Source organism: Rhipicephalus sanguineus, chromosome 2 (assembly GCF_013339695.2).
Source record: "Rhipicephalus sanguineus isolate Rsan-2018 chromosome 2, BIME_Rsan_1.4, whole genome shotgun sequence".
In the NCBI taxonomy this organism is placed as follows: Eukaryota; Metazoa; Arthropoda; class Arachnida; order Ixodida; family Ixodidae; genus Rhipicephalus; species Rhipicephalus sanguineus.
Window position 1 is genome coordinate 19,765,287 of NC_051177.1, and position 20,666 is coordinate 19,785,952.

General features: G+C 42.8%; 1 protein-coding gene across 1 annotated transcript in view; it reads right to left on the minus strand.

Moving 5' to 3' along the window:
- The window catches only part of LOC119382492 (AF4/FMR2 family member 4-like), a 178,224-nt gene extending 158,323 nt beyond the window's left edge, over positions 1-19,901 (minus strand). The window contains 1 exon segment of the mRNA XM_037650203.2: positions 19,536-19,901. Coding sequence (XP_037506131.1) covers positions 19,536-19,558 — 23 coding nt within the window. The 5' untranslated portion in view covers positions 19,559-19,901.
- Positions 19,902-20,666: the final 765 nt, after the last annotated feature.

A 20,666-nucleotide genomic window follows, 5' to 3' on the forward strand; every position in this document is an offset into this window, starting at 1 on the left:
TGCCATATCAGAAACGGCTGATCGCCGACATGCGCACAATCGACAGAGCATCGATCACTGGGAAACGGCGCACGCAAATACGCGTGTGATTCGAGGGCCGCATTTCTACACGCCCGCCTTTCCGCGCACGACTTCGCCAATGAAATCTGTAAGTTATAAAAGCTTCGCTTAAAAATATGCTCCGCCCACAGGACGCCTGCCATTCACCTGTGCTCGAACCGTTCTGGGCACGCATATTGGTCACTAAAGGTTCGTCGTTGCTACCAGTTATGTTAGAATCCCTGATGAAACAGTCTGCTTTTTTTTTGCATTTTTCTTAGCGAATAACTGTTTCTCGATGCGGGTATAAGATTAGGTAAATTACATAAAAGAAGAAGCATAATACAGGTAACATAGCATACCACATACGTTCGCATCTATGCGATTGTATCATGGCGCTGACTGAACAAACGTACAATTGGAAGTTACATGGCAATACCACTTGGCAACAGATTCGAGAGTCATAAGAAATGCTTCTTCTAATAAACGGCGCGGTTACGTACCGTATCATATCAGCTATTAAGTGTAAACACAGGTGCAAAACGATTGTGCTCGATGCGGGGCGTTCAATGACACCAGCCACGCAACCAGCGCACGCTTGACAAGTGTATACCTGTACGTCTAACTGTTATATACTTGAATGATGGCAGATAACAACCTTGTAGTACTCAAGAGTGTCTTAGCAACAAAACGAAGACGAAGAGTTGACTTCGTACACACTTAGGCATAATTAGAACAACCTAATAAAAAAAGACGCTTCTGGTAATTACCGCGGTAAAATTGGTCCCATTTTGCAGCTTTTAGTCATTATTTTTCTTATGAATAATATTACAGATACAATGTAATATTATATATCAATATAAAGCTAAGTTATTGTACATTTCAATGGTATTACTTAAAAAAACTGATATTAGGGCATATAATACGCAAGAACATTTATGAAAAACAAGATTTATTGAACATTGCATTGAACATTTCTAACTTTGGGCTCTCAACATGAAAGAAAAAAAACGAAAAATAATCTGAAGTATAGAAAATGTTTGCTCGACAGTTTTTACATTAGAGGGAAGTTTGAATGATGTAGCTCAAAAAGCGTACGAGTTATTTTGTTTGTTCTTTTTTGTCTGCCAAGTGAAAACTGCATTATTTCATCAGGTTACACAGTAATATATTCCCTCTTCAAATTTTCCAAACACAGTGACACAATTAATAAAATTAAGAAGAGGAATAAATCTGCTAGTGAGTCATAGGTATTCTAGCAAATTATGCGAAATAGCAGCACAGCAAAAACTTCAGACACTGCACACGGCACCAAAACACCCTAAAGTATGGCTTCACCACACACATTAAATATATTCTAATTTTGTGAGCTACAAAAAAAAAAAGAATTTTCACATTTCAATGTCTGACACTATCGAATTAGGTGGAACCATATCTAAAAGCTCTAAGATGTAAAAAAAAAAATAAAATTATAAGGTTGGTGTGCCACTGGGCAAAACGAGCTTTACAAGTGGCATTTGTCTAGTAGTCAAGTTTCTTGTCCTCATAGCCCTTTTTACATCTTCTCCGCTTCGTCAATTGGTAGGACTTGCTCTGAATGTAGTTATTTTGGGGACGTGTAGTCGTGGAAGCTGGACGATGCCCAAACAGATCAGCAGGCAAATAAAATTCACCACCTCGGCGGCCGTGACTACTTCCCAAGAACCATCATCCTCGGCATAAGGCTCTTCTACAGGATTTACGACCGCGCATACTAACTTTTGTTGACACAAATCCTTTCTTACTTTCGCTGTGAAAAAGATGGCCAAAACGTCGATTTTCCTGGCGACACGCGTCGCTTCACTGCGCAACACTACTCTGAGGTCACGGCTGGTTACCTCTTAGGCTGAACATCACTCTCTGCAGGCTGAAGGTGATCTCACCAAATCTTCACCATATACTGTTGAGACACAACAAATAGAAGATATAATAGTGCCAACATCCTCACATCTCAATCTGCACAAAAAAAAACGATGTACCAGAAAGCGAAACGTGCTGATAACACATAACTACGATCCGGGCTCGTTGCGCGGCTTTTGATGATCCGAACGATATTTCCATGATTTGGCATCATCCTCAGAGTCACTTCTGCTACAGAAACAGCAAGAAAATCGCCTGTGGAGGCGACAGAATCGTAAAGAACAACCTTTCCGAGGGGTCTTCGCTACCGGGTGGTCTGCCATATTCGCGAACAAACCAAGCGAACCGCTATCTTTGAGTCGCTGTTAAAAATCGCCGCCGCTCGGGAAAAAATTCACTATACAGGAAACAAAATATCAGAGCTTACAGAATCTGCTAGATGGCGCAACTAGTTGATAGGAGCGCCCGTATTTTTTAATTCTCGCTCGGCGCGTTCGGGTCACCGGTGACCCACGTTGTTTAAGCTACTGTAACATGTTCAATTTCGAATGGTCCACCAATGGTTGCTTAGCGGATCAGGTGATGCACTGCTAAGCTCGACAACGCGGTTTCACTTCCCTGCCACTGCGGCATCATTTCAATGGGGACGAAATGTGAAAGCACCCACGTAATTAGATTCGAGTGCAAGTTTAAAGAACCCCAAGTGGTCAATGTTAGTCCGCAGTTTAGCTAACCTACAACTAAACCCTTCTACGCGCCTAAACCGACACTGAGAACATTGGTACGTTCCGAGTGGTTCCGAGGACGCGCGCTAACAATGGTTTTGATGCATTGTGTTATTGCTTGCCCAATACACTAAATAATTTCAAATTACTTGTGAAATTGTGCGCACGCTCTCTAATACTTCTATTTTGAATATGCTTTGTTGAACATGTCTGCATGTAGTAATATTTCTCTCTTTGTATAACTTTTTTTTTATGTATAGCAGGGGTATTGCTGGTTCGAGTTGTCTTGGAAGTTATTTTGCTTCTGCCGTCTTGTTGCCACAGCGAACCTGGGGACGTGGGCAACTTCAAGCTGCTCCATGCAGCTTTTTTTTTTTTTTTTCACTGTCCGAAACGCTTACTGTGAAACTGTGTGGTAAAAAATAAACTCAAACTAAACTCGAAGTCTTCCACTACAGCGTGCCTCATAGCCGCATCGTGGTTTTGCCACATAATATCCCAGAATTGTTTTGAAACATCGGCTTCCGTTGTAGTTTCACAACACACACGCACGGCGGGAATGTCGAGCCAGGTTGCAAATGATGTGCAGAATACACAGCTCTGAAATGAGCACTGGGCGTGTCTTTTCCTGCCCTTTCCAGCAGCAGTAGTCCTCTCGTGCCATCCGTCACGTGCGCTTTAAAGAAGCATCAAATACTGTCGACTATGATACCTTGGACGTGGTTCATTCGAAATTCCGAAAGAGATCCCAGAGTTTTCGTAAAACAATTATGCTTTCTATTTTAATGCGTTTGATTTAACAAGCTAAGCTTTCGCTTGTTAAAAACTTCTATAGCTCTATCGGGCAGAGAAATGCGTCCAAGAACTGTCGGCAAGAGGAGGCTGGTTCGATATGCACGAATAGCCAAGCGTGTGCACATTTTTAATCCAAACAAATTACTACGCGTGGCTGACGGGATTGATCGCACGCACAGTTTAAGCAAGCGTAAATACGGGCGCAACTACGTGATCACGTCACGCCATGGTAACTCGATAATTCTGGGGTTCGAATCTATCACAATACACTAAACATGAGTCGCAGTAAATGCGAAAGTGAGTGAGTGAGTGAGTGAGTGAGTGAGTGAGTGAGTGAGTGAGTGAGTGAGTGAGTGAGTGAGTGAGTGAGTGAGTGAGTGAGTGAGTGAGTGAGTGAGTGAGTGAGTGAGTGAGTGAGTGAGTGTGCGTGCGTGCGTGCGTGCGTGCGCGCGCGTCCGTCCGTCCGTCCGTGATCCTAGGTTGATCCGCCATTTACTCACTACTACCCCTCCCCCCTCCGCCTGGATACGACAATGAAGCCCGGATGCAGCTCCAAGCGCTAAGCGCTAACAAAAATAAGGACGATGCAGACCTTCCGAGAGTGCAAATGCAAAAACGCCGTATAGGTAAGGCTGCGAACAAGCGCGCTGTAACTCAGTTTCTTTTGCCAAAGGCGTGCACACACAAGACGTAGTCAAGCTCGGAAACGACCTCTGCGAGCGAGACAGGTCAGGTTACGGCATATTCGCAAAATAAAGCAACGCTTGCGTCAAGCTGGCCGCATCCTGCACGCGACCATTCCGTGCTCGGCTTTGTACCGCGCATGAGTCGGCATCAGTAGACGCGAGGTCGGCAAGGCAGTCCGATAAGGGTCTTCTCGGCGGTCCATAGGAGAGAGAGATAACGGGGCCAGCTTCTGCGGCCGCGGAGATAGCGGGACCGAAACTGCGCGGCCGACGCCACCGATAGCAGCAGCAGCAGCGACCGAAACCGCACGTCCCCGGCTAATTGTACCAGACGCCCTGTACTTGGTACACATTGTTTCCTTTTTCTTTGCACCTTTATTGTTATTTTTGTTCTAATCAGATTTCGTGCTAGGTTGTCCACATGGATTCGCGTACTCTCACTTCAAGGAAACGCCGTCAAGGTCGAAGACGACGCTCGCTTGTGGAACGTAATACAGCAAGAGTTCAACGCCTTGTTTACCAAATGAAGCATGGTCGCGCTTGGAAACAATAAACGCCTACGGCGGAGTACAGTGGTGCATAACTACAGACAGCAAACGGGCTCCACAGACAGACCATTAATAAAAGGATCGCTGTACGCGCGGAAAACAAGCTTCTGCAACTCCACACAAGGAAAAGCTAGAAAAGATTATATGCGATTCATGAAGTCTTTTTTTGAACAATGAATGATCGCACTTTATCAAGTTGATTGTAGCTGTCCCAAGGTCAGTTTGTAGTTAAGTACATGCATCTTAAAGGTGCTGATTTGTTGTTTTTTTCACCATCACCGCAAAGCAATGTAAGATTGCGAACATGCAACCACGAGCTACAGCAGTGTAAAGAGAGTGCTACCTCACAGCTACTACCACTTCTGGCTCAATGAAGAAGCACTACGGCCCCTGTTAAATCATGACACCTATCATTGCACCTATTAACACTTGGAGAGGTCAAAAGCAAAAACCAAAAAAAAAAAACAAGTTATACCCTGCCAAACACTTGCTCAGCTACTCAAAAGTAAATAGCACTGGGCTTCTAAAATGGCAGAAAAACATGGGACTAGTTCTGCTGCAAACTATGGAGCTTATGATCTGTCACATTAGCTGCATGCAACGTTGTAGCCTTGATGTCATGCCTTCATTCTTCCAAGCTCAAGTGATTTCTTTGTGACACTGAAAAAACTTAGATCTCACATCCTTGGATAATCTGGTCCTAACACTGAAACTACCTCGTTCCAGTGAGCTTGGCAGATGAAAAGTTTGCAGAGCAAGAGTAACAGCCTTGCAGGATGGATGGGCTTGTGTTGGGCCATTGCATCACCTACATGCATTAGGCTTGTATTCAATCAACATAGCTTCCACAGCTATGAGTCATCTTACAATGCAAAATATCATAGTGGATTCAAGACAAACTACATTATCGAAATGTGTTAAAGCACATCGATGTGTTTGAATTTGCCCATGACTTCTCAAGAGCCTCTTAACACAAAAAGGTTAGAACCACATATAAAACTAACCCAATTATAGCATGCTGTATTCTCACCCTATTTTTAGCTGCATTACTCCACAAACAAGTGTCCTCTTCTGTTCAAAACAGCACAATGCACAATTGTGTATGCTAGAGTAGAATGCTTGCATTATGTCTAAACATTGATCTTTTTCCTTGTCTTTTTTTTTTCTGCTTGTGCTTATATCTTGGTTGCCTTTCTTGCAGCGGTATATTTATCACCCAAGCTATATAATAATATAACCTACCGCTTGTATAAGCATGCTCAGCTCAGTATGAACTACAATGCAGAAATGCATATCAAGGTGGTTGCACATGGTAGCTGACACTGAGCACAATAGTGCTTGCTTTTGGTACATGTATGCACGTGTGCCTGTCTGTGTGCAACTATACAATGATAATATTGACAAAAATCAACCTTCCCACTTTGTAATGCATTAAATTCTAACTGCTACTACTGCTTATAGTAAAAGGAATACAAAACTTGTAACCAACAGATGTTCTACCTGCACTCTTAATAATTAATGCTCATGTTTACAAACCAAACAGAAACCTGCGTACTACTTTCCTCATTCTCAACAGGGTAGCTACATGAGCAAGAAAAGTTGCACAACGTAACTTGATTGAGAAGATATACTATATGAAGGTCTAGCAATGGTCACTAAAACATCAGATCTGCAGAGATCCCACAACATTGCAATGGCATGAGGTTAGCAATACTGCAAACGCTATGATGCACCTTCAACGTTCCTGTTGTTGAATAACTGTGCTGTGACAATGCACTCATGTGATCTTATTTCTTCAAGAAATATGCACTTGTTGAATTCCTCCCATTACTGCATGGAAATGACAAATAGGAAGATACATATGACAAGGCCCTTTTCAGGCAAATAAAAAAAAAAGGCATAGGAAAAAACAACTTTACTAACTTTAACCTTACAGATGCACCCCACTTTGAAAAGGCTGCATAAACATGAATGTACATGAAGTCCCCAAACAAGCACAGTGCATAGAACATAGCCACAATTATGCCTGCGAAATATTATAATGTGGAGGAAGTGTTACTTATCCAAGTTTAGAACATAGAAAATTATGTGTTTTCACCACTGCCCATGTCATTCCCCTTGAACGGCAGCACTGACATTAGCCTATCTTTCAGGCCACTCATACCCTCTACAAGATAAGAGGTTGACAGCCAGAATGCAGGCAGTGACTAAATCACAACCAGGATTTTCTATTTCTTCGTGACCTTCTTGTAGACCAAAATACAAACGCACAGAAATAAAAGTAAAGCAGTACAACTTGTCACAAGTGCTCCAGTTCTGCTGTCTGCAATAAAATGATGCTTCTGTCATTTCCTTTTTTATCTTAGAATTGAACAAGGGGATTATCAGATGTTGAAAGGGTTCACTTAACTTCAAATCACTACGGATATTTGGGCATCCTGAGAGTTCTTGTATTTTTCCAGAGGAGCATACAATTTCAATGAACGATTGCTTATGCTTCTTGATATGTGTTTCCAGTAAACAATAACAACGTACTTAAAGCAGTGGCAGCGACAGAAACTTATCGGATGCAGCGCTAGTTGAGAAAAACTTTTTACACAGAACTGAGGATGAAACAGCATGACTAGAACATAGACGCCAAGAAAGAAATACCACGGGACAAGTGCCAACTGCCACCTGAAAGTTTCTTTGAGGAAAAGCCATGTTTTTTACATGCCAGAATAGACATGCGTATAGCGGTCACAATGACTAAAGCAAAACTTACAATTTTTCTTTCAAAAAGTTCATCTCTCATACAAGATTAGGAGCGTTGACACATTTGTCTCCTCCTTTTCAGTACAAAAGGCCTCTGTGATTTCCCTTTCCTTCTTAGTTTTTCCTTTTCCAAAGCTTTCTTGTACAGTGCCCCTGCAAGCTATCCTCGGTATACACCAGTATGAAAACACACAACCCAATTTTTTTCCTCACAATAGTACACCCTCCCCCCACCCATGCATACCTAATCAGAAAACACGTTTTACTAACTGCATGTGCACTGTAGTCTGGTTGCTTGGTTGGTTTACGGGGTTTGATGTGCCGAAGCAACCCAGGCTATGTGAGACACCATAGTGGAAGGTTCCCGATAATTTCTAACACCTGGGGTTCTTTAGCATGCACTAACATCGCACAGTAAACAGGCCTCTAGCATTTTCCTGCAACCACTACAACCAGTACCGAACCCACGCCTACCGGGTCAGCAGCCGAGCGCCGTAACCACTGAACCACACCCCCCCCCAGCGCCAGCCGTATTGTGGTATATGAGATACCTATGAATTGTAGAAAAAACTTGGATGACGCTTGAGCTTCGCCTTCAAGAGTCCCTGGACATTGGACATCGGGCCCCTGGACATTGCCTTCTTAAGTGCTAGCCTGGCTTTGGTTCTCGGTGCATGTCTCAACCATGGCGTAAGGAAATGAACGACTGTGCGCATAACATTGGCTGTTTCAAACTATCCTAGAATGCCTACTGCAAATACAGTTGTTATCTCAGATAACAACTGTAAGTAGATCTCAGAGGGCACGTAGAAAGAAGCACATGGTTCAGTCTGCTCCGCCAGGTGCCGCCATGATCCCAGCTGCTCACAATCAATTAATTTTCATTATTATCCTGATAGTTAACTGGCCCTTTACCTTAAGTAATGTTATGCTCAGACATCATATGCATCGTAATATAACTCTTAACTTGAACTAGAACCATCAGTTTCTATTTTCTAGATGGCATTTTATCAATATTTGGAAAACCAGAAGTGAGTGTTCAGCCGGACATCCTTGGAAGAGAAACACAAGTGTCGCTTGGTGCTCGTGCCACTAAAAGTCTATATAGGCCAACAGCAAAGTGTCTGAATGATTATGCTCGTCAGCACTGCAATAACGTGAAGGATGTAAATGGAAGTCAGTCAGGTGATCATTGAAAGATGTGCACATGTACTCCTATGTTCGCCAGAACGAAGTTCATAGGAAAAGCTAAGAAGGAAAGTGAAATCACAGAGTCCTTCTGTATTTGAAAAAAAGGAACAAATGTGTCAGCACTTCATCTCTTCCAACTTTCTAGTGTTGGCACATCATTGTGTTCAAGTAAAACAACACAATGCTTTCATTTTGCTGCTTAAACATCACTATAAGGAACTACATTAGAATATTTATATGTTTTAGTAATATAACCTGACACGCTGTTAAACTAAATTATGTTCTCTAAGGTTAACCGTAAATGCTATTAAATGGATGTATAAAAATATTAGATGTTTTAATTATGTTTAGTATGCGAAACCTAAAGTACTGTTCAACTTGTTGTATATAAGTTAAATGTTTTCGATATGTTCTGTATGCTAAGCTAACATGTCGTTAAATGATTTCGTAACTCTGTCTCCTGCCTGTACATTTAAGTATGTTATAGTTGCACGGATCCATACTAGCATTCTGCTGAGGATCCAGATGCTTGTAACATGTTCTTGTTTGACCATATTTCGTTTAATAGAGTTCAATTCACTTCAATTCAATTGTGACCAATGCACGCAATCCTATTCAGGGATTGTGTAAAAGGCTGTTGTTTTTTTTTTCAAATGTCCTTTCAGCTGGCAGCCAGCATGTGTCCTGTGGTAATTGTTCCTTCGTGTCCTTGCTCTAGTTGCGCTGTTTCACCCTCATTTCTATATATGAACAAACTAGCCCTCATCAAGTTATTACTAACAGCAAATTTTTACATAGTTTGACAAAAATCACTCTTGAGGTACTCAAAAGATTGCTGGCTTCCCTACAATGTAATTACAGGCTTGAGTTATTTTCTTCCCTTGTTTACAAAAGATATCGCTTGCTTCTTTTGTATCTCAACCCTGATTTGTTAAACGAATTCCTTGCAGTTATGTACATATCCACTTATTGATTGCATATTTAGCATAGTTTACTGCATCAATATGGCAAGAGTGAATGAAAAGTAAAGTGTTATAATATGCAGCATCGAAACTGATGCTGACAGCGCTATCTGTATACAATAGCGGGCATTGACAGCAATACTTTTCATGATCTTCAATATAAAAACATTTGTAATCATGGTCTTTCAAACTGTGCAGACTAGTATATGTGCAGGCTTCCGATTTGTATCATACTGTGCCTTTAGTGTAGCCAGTGCAGTGGAATGTACAGCATTAAGTGAGCAGTGAGGTTGATATACAGCAGCCAGCAGCATTTAAGTGTAAAGCTTATATTTTTCTTTTTTAGGCTCATGTAACTGCGAAAGCCTTTTCACGCCATAAATTGTAACACTATCCTTCATAAGAGCTACTTCGTAGTCAACTTGAGTGAGTGTCGCTTAGCACTGAGGTTGCCAGTCAAGACAGCATAGTATAATCCTGCTGCATATTGTACACAGAGGAGAATGCATTTGTTTATGCAACTCGACTTTGTTCAGCTCTATCTACAGGTGTATACTCAACAATAGCAACTGTGAGAAAAAAAAATGCATAAGGGCAGTGTTTGTAGCAAGTGACCCCTGAGACTATTTGTTTCAGTGCGAGCTGCTACAACAGCTCATATTTTGCTGTCCATTTCCCTGTGTGTTTTACAGCAAATAAAACCATCACCAAAGAATATGATTATGTAGCTGTGCAACTACTTTCCGTTAATGCTCCACAGGACCTGTATTTTGCTGTAACACAAAAGTTCAACTGAAATGAAATCGAACTTTTGTTAAATTGGTTACGATTCTACAAATGTTTCAGTATACACTACTGAAACAATCTTGTAAAAGCTACAAGGCTAGTAACTGTTCTTTGTAACAGCCCATTCACAGCACCTAACCAGAAGCATGGGCTTGGTGGTTACCTAATATGATACTAATGGCCAGACAACAGTGGCATACCGAGGCAAGGGAAGGAGGGAGGGGGGTGTAAGAATACTCCCCCCTCCCCCCAAATTTTTAAAATTTTGCATGTATATATATACATGCACACATACAAACGCATACACGAAAGTACATGAAGTATAGTTAACCCCCCCCCCTCCTCGCTACGCCCCTGCGGGACAATGACCACCAAGATATTCAATGCATTGTAGGCATCTGATCATGAAGGACATGCCAAGGTGCTGAGCTGTATCTCAAAGTCTGGCATGGAGTTTCATACTATAAAAATTAGGGGGTAATCTGGTGTTGCGAGCGTTCAACCACCATGGGAATGATCTGAAGGATAAGCTTCTGATTTCTGAAGACTTAATTCTACAGTATATTTCGTTCCATGCGAGTAGCTTTATCCTGCCATAATACGTGTGGTGTTCTCTGATGTGGGCTTCTCCAATAGTATTAAACTGAAAGGTAACACTTCAAAATGGTGACTTGTTCCCAGCACCTAACAGTAGAGCATATGCAACAGCAAATCCCCTGGAGCACGGAAAATGGCCCTTTAATCTTTTTCGGTTTGATGCCACTGATATTGCAAGACATACTCTGCAGCAGAACGAATGCCACATCTGCTCATATCCAGAATGGTCTAGTGCTTTATCATGACAAGGTACCTGCAAGTGCTTCAAACTATTGCATCACAAGTGAAATGCCTTATTTAACAATTTGATACCCACTTATCTAGTTGGTGTACCAAACTGGCAATCCTTGCGCCCCCAGCTCCAACAACACAGGAGAGGATCAGCTAGATCATGCAAAATGTATTGAAGGTCCCCATTCATAAACAAATTATGTGCCAGCAGTTGACTATATCAAGAGTGTAACCGGCATTTTATTTATTTTTGGAAGGGGAGCATGACAGATGCATGCTATTAATCTTCATTGATATTGTAGAGCAGTGAAAGAAAAAATGACCGACACATAAGCTGCGGAGCTGATAGTTGGAGCCTCGACCCCCCCTATCATCGTTATTTTGATCACTCTTGCTAGTGAGGGCCCCTTGGCATCATAGAAGGTGCAGCTGCGGCAATATCATTCGATTCCGTGATTTTTTGCATGCACACTCTTCGTTCCATTCCATGTTCAAAATACAGCCACTACAGAACGGTAAAAAGATCCCTCAAATGAGATGCAAACACAACCAGCGCAATCCAGGTGCACATCCTTACAAATTATGCACCCAGTTGCACTTGAATGGCACCAGTCCTCAGTGACCTAGTCCTAACCTCTAACTTATGCTACTTCAGAATGCTTGCTAAATTCTATAAAACCAATGCAACTGATTTTTCAAATACAACAAATTTATCTTGAAACATTGCCCCTCAAACTGCATTCCTAAATGTTTAAACAAGAGAATCCAGCCAGACTGTGGATATCTATATTAGGATGTCAAACTGAACCAAGGACGCTTGAGCTTCGCGTTCAAGAGTAGAATGCGATAGCAGTAATCAGGCCCCGTGCACATCGCCTCCTCAATTGATAGCCTCGCTTCAGTTCTCGGTGCATGCCTCAACCGTGCCGTAAGGAAAGGAACGACTGCGTGAAGTTTCAAGCAATAGCGTGGCTCTGTTGTAGAACACCTGATTGCCATGTAGAATTGTAGACGGCCTGGGTTCGATTCTCACTCAAACTGAAGATTTTTTATTATTTATTTTATCTGCATCTTTCTCGATTTTTCACTCACGGACAAGATGATGATTTTTCACTCACAACCAATGACGCCGACACCGAAATTTCTGCGAAACGAGCTCTTTAACGCTATCGCGTTAAAACCGGAATTGAATTTTACCATAACTGAACCCAACTCTAAACTAATACTGACTGAAAGTGCTTGAGCCCAAGCCAAACCTGAAATGAAAAATTAATATTGGTTCGGAGCAAAGCAGTTCAAAGCATAAGCGACAACAGTTGTTGCAGTCTACATGAAGAGACTGATTCAAATGGTGGCTCATATGAGTGGTTCTGGTGTACTGCTGTTGCGAACACAACCAGGTTCCTGAAGGAAATCATTTATGCAAAGTAGCTACCCTCTGCTGAGTTTGTATCAAGGAGGCTAAAAAAAAACTTCTGGAGTGGAGGCGGTGCGCCGCCACTGACGCTGACGAACGCCATGTTGCTCCAGGCAGATCACGTGTGGGTGGTCGCTTGGGGTGGTCGCCTTTTATGACAAACGAGTGTTGTGCACGTCTCATTTGTTGGACTGCAATCCACTTGACAACCACGTTTACAATTTGTGGAAGAAGATTGCCAGGCTGTACATAAAAAACGCCGGATTGCGCGGAGCGCGCAGTACAGTCACAGCGAAAGCTGGAAGAGCAGCCTTTCTAGAGCTCGTTCTAAACTCTCTTGGGGAAACTAATACAGGTACACTTGCAAGGTACCCACTACGCCACAAATCATAATTTTTGTGAAGTAGGGAAGCAATCACTATGCCATTGTTCATATTTCTGTGGATAAACGAGGTACCCGCTACACATCTGTAAGGCATTACGTGAACTTTGTTGATGTTGCCTGCGGGTAATGACAATGAAGAATTATGTTTGAGCAATTTGTAGTGGGTGCGAAGCTTTAAACCACACATTCGTTGCGCAATTAGCATTGTGTGACTCCTGGTTGTTATTTTACTCTTCTGACGAGCTATATTACACATGATAATGCGATTCCGTGCCCGATATGACGCTTGTATAGGATGTTTTTGCAAAGGAGTCTCAGTCACCGCCGTGGCTCTGTTTTCTTTTTTATTACTGGCTTATTAACGTCGCAAGTACATCAATAATAGACACCATTTACAGTAATACACAACAATGTCAAGATAACCAACAAAAAAATAAGGAAGACGAAAAAAAAATAGGACTGGCTTTCTTTAAAATTCCTTGTGGTATTCCAGAGGTTCAACCCTGGCCAGCCAGTCAGGAACAAATTCTTGTTGGAGCACATTTTTGTATTGACCAATTATCTCGCGAAAAAGCACACGTGCAGGGCGCCTGTCAGGGTCGCAGTGAAATCCGGCCATTCTTGCCCGCCATAAACAGTGGAGGCCAAGAAGCATAATTAGGTCAAAAGGCATTCCATCCTCATTTTCTGTCTGCAAAAACCTGATTCCAAGTGGATGCAGAGGAAACTCTTTCTTCAGCGTTCTCTGTAAAACATTCCAGAAGTAGACCTCTTCCCAATAGTGCAAAAATATGTGATCTCTTGTATCCGGTTTTCTACAGATAAAAAAAAAACAGCGTGGCTCTGTGGTAGAATACCCGACTGCCACGCACAGGACCCGGGTTTGAATCCTACCCGATCCTGGATATTTTTATTTATTTCATTTTTTTATTTTGCACGATAGTGGTTACTGACACCGGCGGCAGCGGTGAACTATACCCCACTGACGTTGTGATCTGATAACAGCTTTCGCTGTAAAATCAGGCTTCACCACATTTCAAAAGAAATCATCCGGAAAAATTCCAGAGCGGAGTAAGAACACGGCTGACAAGGACTGTTATTTTTTAAAACTTGTAAACAAGCGTAAACAAGAGCTGCAGCAAGCTCGTCAATTAGTCTGCTTTCGTATCTTTTCTTTTGCTGTGTTTACTTTTTAAGGGCGCGTGTTTCATATGGTTAGTTTCGTGATTGTCAGCAATATGCGTAAACAAGAGCTCTAGCAAGCTGGTGAACTAGTCTACTTTTGTATCTGTTCTTTTGCTAGGTTTAGTTGTTAAAGGGACACTAAAGAGCAAAACGATTTTTCTCGCATTAGTAAAGTAGTCTTCCACGATACCAAAAACACCACGCTTTCTGCGCGAAGATGTTTAATAAGCGAGAAAACGTGCAAAAAGAAAATACAGGTGGCGAGGCCACCTTGAAATTCCCGCACCATTTGCCGTGACATCACATATTTTTGACGGCACCTGCTTGGGCCTACGTAGTTCCTAATCAGTTAAATCGAAGTACATTGTCTTCTGAGGGGGCCAGAGGCTTGACATAACGAGTTTCTGGAAATTTCGTCGAGCCAGTGGCGCCAAAATACGTTAAATGCTCTCTGAAGTCTTTTACGTCCCGAATTGCAAAGTTCGGCGCGAAATTTAACAATGAAACTTTGAACTTGGTTTTCTCCTCTAATAATAAACCTATGGTGGTGAAATAAACTACACAAGAGTTCTCCGAGCACACTTTATCAATCTAAACCAATTCATTGTTTCCCTTTAGTGTCCCTTTAAGGGTGCGTGTTTAATGTGGTTAGTTTCGTGATTGTCTGCATTATGATGCAATTTGAAGTTCTTGTGGGATTTGTTGCTTTTTCGATTCACGTATAAACTACATTGTATATGCTTGTTTTTCCTTTTGAAATTGTATAAAAGCAGGGGCTGAATAAAATTTTAAGTACCACTTATTGGCTCCACCATGTGCTTCATTTCAGGAATGCTGCAAGCGAATCCTATGTGTTATCAAACAGGCTTCAGCCCATGTATTATGGTGTAAGAAACTGCCTTGTTTAATCTCGTAGGACAAAAAAAAAAAATTGGGCCAAATAAGTGACACCAACTGTCCCGTTCTCATGCTGAAACGCCCCTGCGGAAGCTCACAATTACGCTGCTCGCGCTCAAGCTGCGCTCCCTCTTGCCTGGAGCAAGATGGCTGCCAACCGGTTTCCCAGGCTTCACCCGCTTGCATGGGCGCGTATAGGGAACCTCCACTAGAGAAGTTTTTTTTCAACCTCCTTGGTTTGTATCTATCACCTTTGTGCATCCTATCAATATGCTGACTCAACTGAGACAAAGCACATTATAGTTTCATTGCTCTCGACATGTTTGTAGTCCTTCAATATGATTGACGCACTCAACGAGCACTGCCCTCAACACTAGATGCATCTGTGACACACCACGCTTCTCTTCATCATTCATTTCAATGTCATCGTGCACCAGATGTAATGCTGCCATGTCATATGCAGTGTAGATATATCAAATTACCTAGAGTTTTGTTGCTGCACAGACTATGAAACTTCTTGTTTTATTTCATCTCAATATTTGGCAGTCATTTTCCTCTGACGTTCCTGTTCAACCAGGCTTGAAAATTTCGCTCTTCAAACATACTTGTAAATTTCTGCTGTTTTACTGTCTCAACGTGGTTAGCAATAGAAAAGAATACAGAAATGAAGGAGCATAGGGACACACGCGTCAAAGGGTCACACATGCTTGCCATGCAACACAATGCTCGTAAGATGGCCATGCTCATGAGTATGCCTGCTGTAGCTATTTTCACTAAATTTCACAAATATCTATGTAAAATCATCAATTGCTGCTCCCGATCTGCCAACGGGCCAATTTCTTCCGCCTCCTGACAAAGCTTACGAATGTGCCATGCGTGCTCCTCACAATACATGATTGAGAATGAAAAGAAAATTAGATGGAGAATTACAAAATACAAGTCCTGGTTAACTAACTAGTGCAGTGACTTGAGCAGTGCTGCCAGGAGTGCTTCAGATCAGCATATTTAAGGCAACGACAATGTGCAACATGCTGATGATAAAATCTAGTGTGCCTGAATCTGTTCGTCAACCAGTTAAGAATTCCGAACCTGAACAGATTTTAATTTCCCCAAGCTAGAACGAAACCGCAGCGACCTGATGAGTGTTGAACTCAAGCCCATATTTTCTTTTTCAGTTCAAAACCCCGATTTATGTTGGCTAAAGAGAAAGAAGAATGTCTCGTTTAGATTAAATAGGGTACAGCAGGCATTGGTAACTTTAACCGACATGACTACATAATACCACATACGCACATTCATGAGAATGCCTGCATATAAACACCTTTATATTTCTTAAGACAGCAGTGCCACACTTTCCTCAAAGTGTGACTAACAAGCGTATACAAAACCAGTCATGCTGTACTAAATTTAAAGCTTTTATTCTGAGAGGCCGACTAAAACAACTTTGCACATATTAAATTTTGGGTTTCCTATTCTGTATTGCCCTACGGCCTACAAGTACAACTTCTGCAAAACCTACGTGAAAGAATAGTGTCTTCTTAGCAGATGGTTTATCTTTCCTTGCAAGCAGCTGATGCTCCTTTACTTTTAAGACACTAGGGGAGGAAGGGCTTACTGCAAGTAGATTTGGGCATCAATGGCTACAAAGGAAATGCAATGAGTAAATGACAAGAGCACATATCTAGGGAAAAGATTTCAAAGGAAAATATGCTATCTACCGCAACACAGGGTGGGCATACAAAGAATCTAGTAGGATGAGAAAATCAACTTCCCTTAGGCTTAAGATTATGCTGAGCTAATCTGGTTAACCTGTTGGAAGTTAAACGCTAATTCTCAATCATCATTACATACAAATGCTTCAAATGCAAACCAACAATAATGTCTTCATTGCAACTGAAGCACAGGAACCGAACGAGTACTGTCACTGCTCAACCAGAAATATAAAATATGTCCTTACAAATACCCTTGAAATCTAGAGCAATGATGATCCTGTACTGCTTACACACTGTACAGTGTGCTACAAAATGTACATTTCCCACACATAATGTCTGTATCTAGATAGCAGGTCTTGTTACCCTTAGGTATCGTTAACATTCAGGCATTGGAACGTTTTCTCTAAAGCAATAAGGAAGAGATTCTCCAGCCCTAGCTAAGAAATAATTTTGAACAATGGAATGAAAGAGGAGGAAATAATAGTTGCTGTGGAAGGAAACAACTGAACAGCTGAAGTTGTTGAAATCGGATAACAAGTTTAGCCCATAAAATTAGTGGATATAAACAGTAGCAACACATTGAATAAATGCGCTGTTCTAAAAGCAGATTGCTTTAAGTTTTGAATGAGTAACTGCATGATACTGTTACTTGAGAATGCACAAATTTAACCGTCATTCTTGCATGTAATATCAACTTAGTCTGAATGAAAATATTCAAGCTTAAATGGCAGACGAATGTCCAAACAAAATGCATCTCAGTCTATCAGAAGTGCACAACAGTGAAAGTGTGTGCACTGCGCTAAAGGCAAATGCCTGGTTAGGCTGCTTATTCAATAATGGATGCCAAACATGCAGACACAGTTACATGACCTCTCGCTATCTTTAAATGATCTTGCCATCACCTGGAAAACCACAGCTAATTGAGCAAGTCAGTACAGCACTCGTGTTGTGTCTTCGTTTATTTGTACTTTGTGTCTTTGCACTGTTAGCAGAACATGCAACCAGCGGAGTTTACGTAACAAGCGCAAGTTGAAACAGGGGACAATAACTTTGATATCCTTCAACGAAACAGTTCATTGGTATTGAACAATCAAACTGAAGCCAGCTCTCAAAGGCAGACCCAAGTATAAAACACAGGAACAAAGCACCACCAAATCAACGTGTTTGTAGTGAGGGCCACCCCCTGTGAACAAGCCAAACAGAATAGCTTGTTGACCACAGCACACAGCACACACACACACTCATGGCTTGCACCAATGGAATTACACCAGCCTCAGAACAGGTAAGGCACATCAGAGCACCGCACAGTTGGCACACAGAGCGACGTCCACTTCTGCGCAGGAAGTGCACATCATCGAGGCTGTTGGATCAATGGATTTCGGAAGGGTAGTCCAAGATGGCAAGGCGTCTCGATGTAAGCCAATAACGCACACTCGGCTACCAAACGCACAGCCGTCGTTTCAGCATGGCCACACACCGGTTGAGACGAGATTTAGGTCACTGCCTAGATTCTTTTTTTTCTCCCCCGCGTTCTCCGCCGCCGCCGCCGCCAAGCCTTCCCGCTGGCTACGAAGTACGGATTCTAGGAGCACGAATCCGCAGACACCAGGCTAAGCACCAAGTGGTGCTCAGCAAGTGTTCACTCAAAGAAACCACGAGATCGGCAACTAGCGATGCGGCGGCGCACTACGCCGTGACCGCAGGCCTCGTTTGCGAAAGCCTCGGGCATCACCCCACTTGCCTGCCCGTCCTGCCAAGCCGGGCTTACGAGACATTCGCGAATGTGGCCATGCTTTTGGACAGTACTCGCGTACTACAGAAGAGAGACGTCGAAAACGAGAAGCCCGGTCGTCTCAGACTCTCGTTGCGACGAGAATTTGGACCGGTTTCAAATAGCACAGCTCGCACTCTTTTTTTTTTTTCCTCCCCGTTTTCGCCGCTTCTGAATTTTTCTTCGTATCGTAAAACGCTTTAATATACTGGCACCACATCGGTAACTCATGCGATAACGAACTGCATAGCTTGTTTCGTGCATTGTAGTGCACATCATGCAAATCGCAGTCGCGAGCAACGATCACAGACTTCACTTGCATACGCAGATACAAAACGAAGCTTCTAGATTAAAATGCACCAGCCTCTTAATGCTGTCAGCAGCAGCACATAGGCATCGTGCAACGCTAAAGTGCAAGACACCACCCTGTCATCGAGAGATAAATCTGTTAACGAGCACAACAAAAACGAGTCCTTTTAAAGCTCCATCTTGAATGTCCTGTCGCTGCTGTGCGCTCGGTGGCGCCGACCTACGCGACTGCTCGGTGAGTAATGCCGGACCGGCGACGATGTCAGCCGTACACGTTGGACAGAACTCGTCGAGTTCAGCGTCGTCAGTGAAGATCGCCGATAGTAACTCTCTTTCTAGCAGCTACAGCTAAGCGTTCGCGAAACACGTAGTGCCGTCTGCCAAGGTCTCACTCGTCGGGATAGCACGACTTCGCAGTCGGCACCGCGGCCCTGTGAGCTGGCGGCGCTAGCCCCGACCATGGCGGTCCTCACAGGTCTTCGACAGACCTTCTGGATTGTTTTAAACGAACTGTAGTGCGATCACAACATCGAAAAAAGGCGAGAAAAAGATACACCTAGGCCTAAGCGACGTCTGAACATGGCCGTCTAGTTTTGCGGATATCGGGCGTTGATTACGAGGGGATTTAAAAATAACCACCGCTTACCTCGAAGCGATCTTGCCGGACATTGTGGGCAGACCAGAGCCCCTCAGTGCTCTCTCATGTTGACCAAACAGTCAGCGGCAGGGAACTTCAGCTGGATGAGCACCATTTCCCTCGGTGAAAATTAGGCCTACAAGTCAAAACTCGGCAGGTAGCTTGGAGCACACCAGAAGATCTTCCTTTTTTCTGCGCACACTACATCTTGGCAGGATGAAATAGCGATGTGAACAATCACTCTACATCCAGCGAGGCACAGCGCAACCAGGCGATCATAGCACAACGGCCAAAAAAACTGCCGAAAAAATCCCGTTTGGCTGGAGCAACACGTTCCCAACGGGAAAACAGTGTTTACAAGTTTTTCGCACCGTGGCTGTATCAGTCCGCGGGCAGCCATGCACAGCACAGAGGCCGCGTCCGCTCCGTAATGTAGTCTCGAACCAATTCCAATCTTTGGCGTCAAATTACGTTCTGTAACCATTGCCGTGCTATATGAGAAGAAGATGCACATCGATTTATGTCACGGTTTTCTTACTTTACTCGGAGCAACAAATAAAATGGTACAACGGTGCCCGTCTATGCCCATCACAAACCAGCTGTGCTCCGCGAATAATTTCGCTGGGTTTTGCCAATGCGTCGTCTGTATAAAGCGCGGGAAATACGATTTTTGGGTGCGCGAAAAAGCTAGCTAGGCGCGCAAGGTACAAAAGACCGCGCTTATATTGCGCGGGCTGCTCTAATCATGGGAATCTGAGAAATTGTGAGGCTAGATATCAACGAGTTTGCTCAAATTAGGGTGCCGAGTCCGCAGGACCGCATTGAGATGCAACTAAACGAAGCATTGACGTTAGGTTAAAAAGGAAAAAAAAAAAAAAACACGTCGGTAGTGTAATGTGAATCAAGCCCGTATTTACAAAACTGTAGTGTAACGGTACCTACGAGCTGTATCTATGCCGTGCTTACCTTTAGCGCCAAAGGTCTCCAGCACATACACCCGTCATATTTTTATCATACATTGACAAAAGCAGTTGTTGAATTCACATTATTGATAGCACTTCCTCATTCTCAACACAAAGACAGTGATCCCTCGCATAGCTGCACTTAGATGTTGTTATGTACAATTTGTACGTACACAAA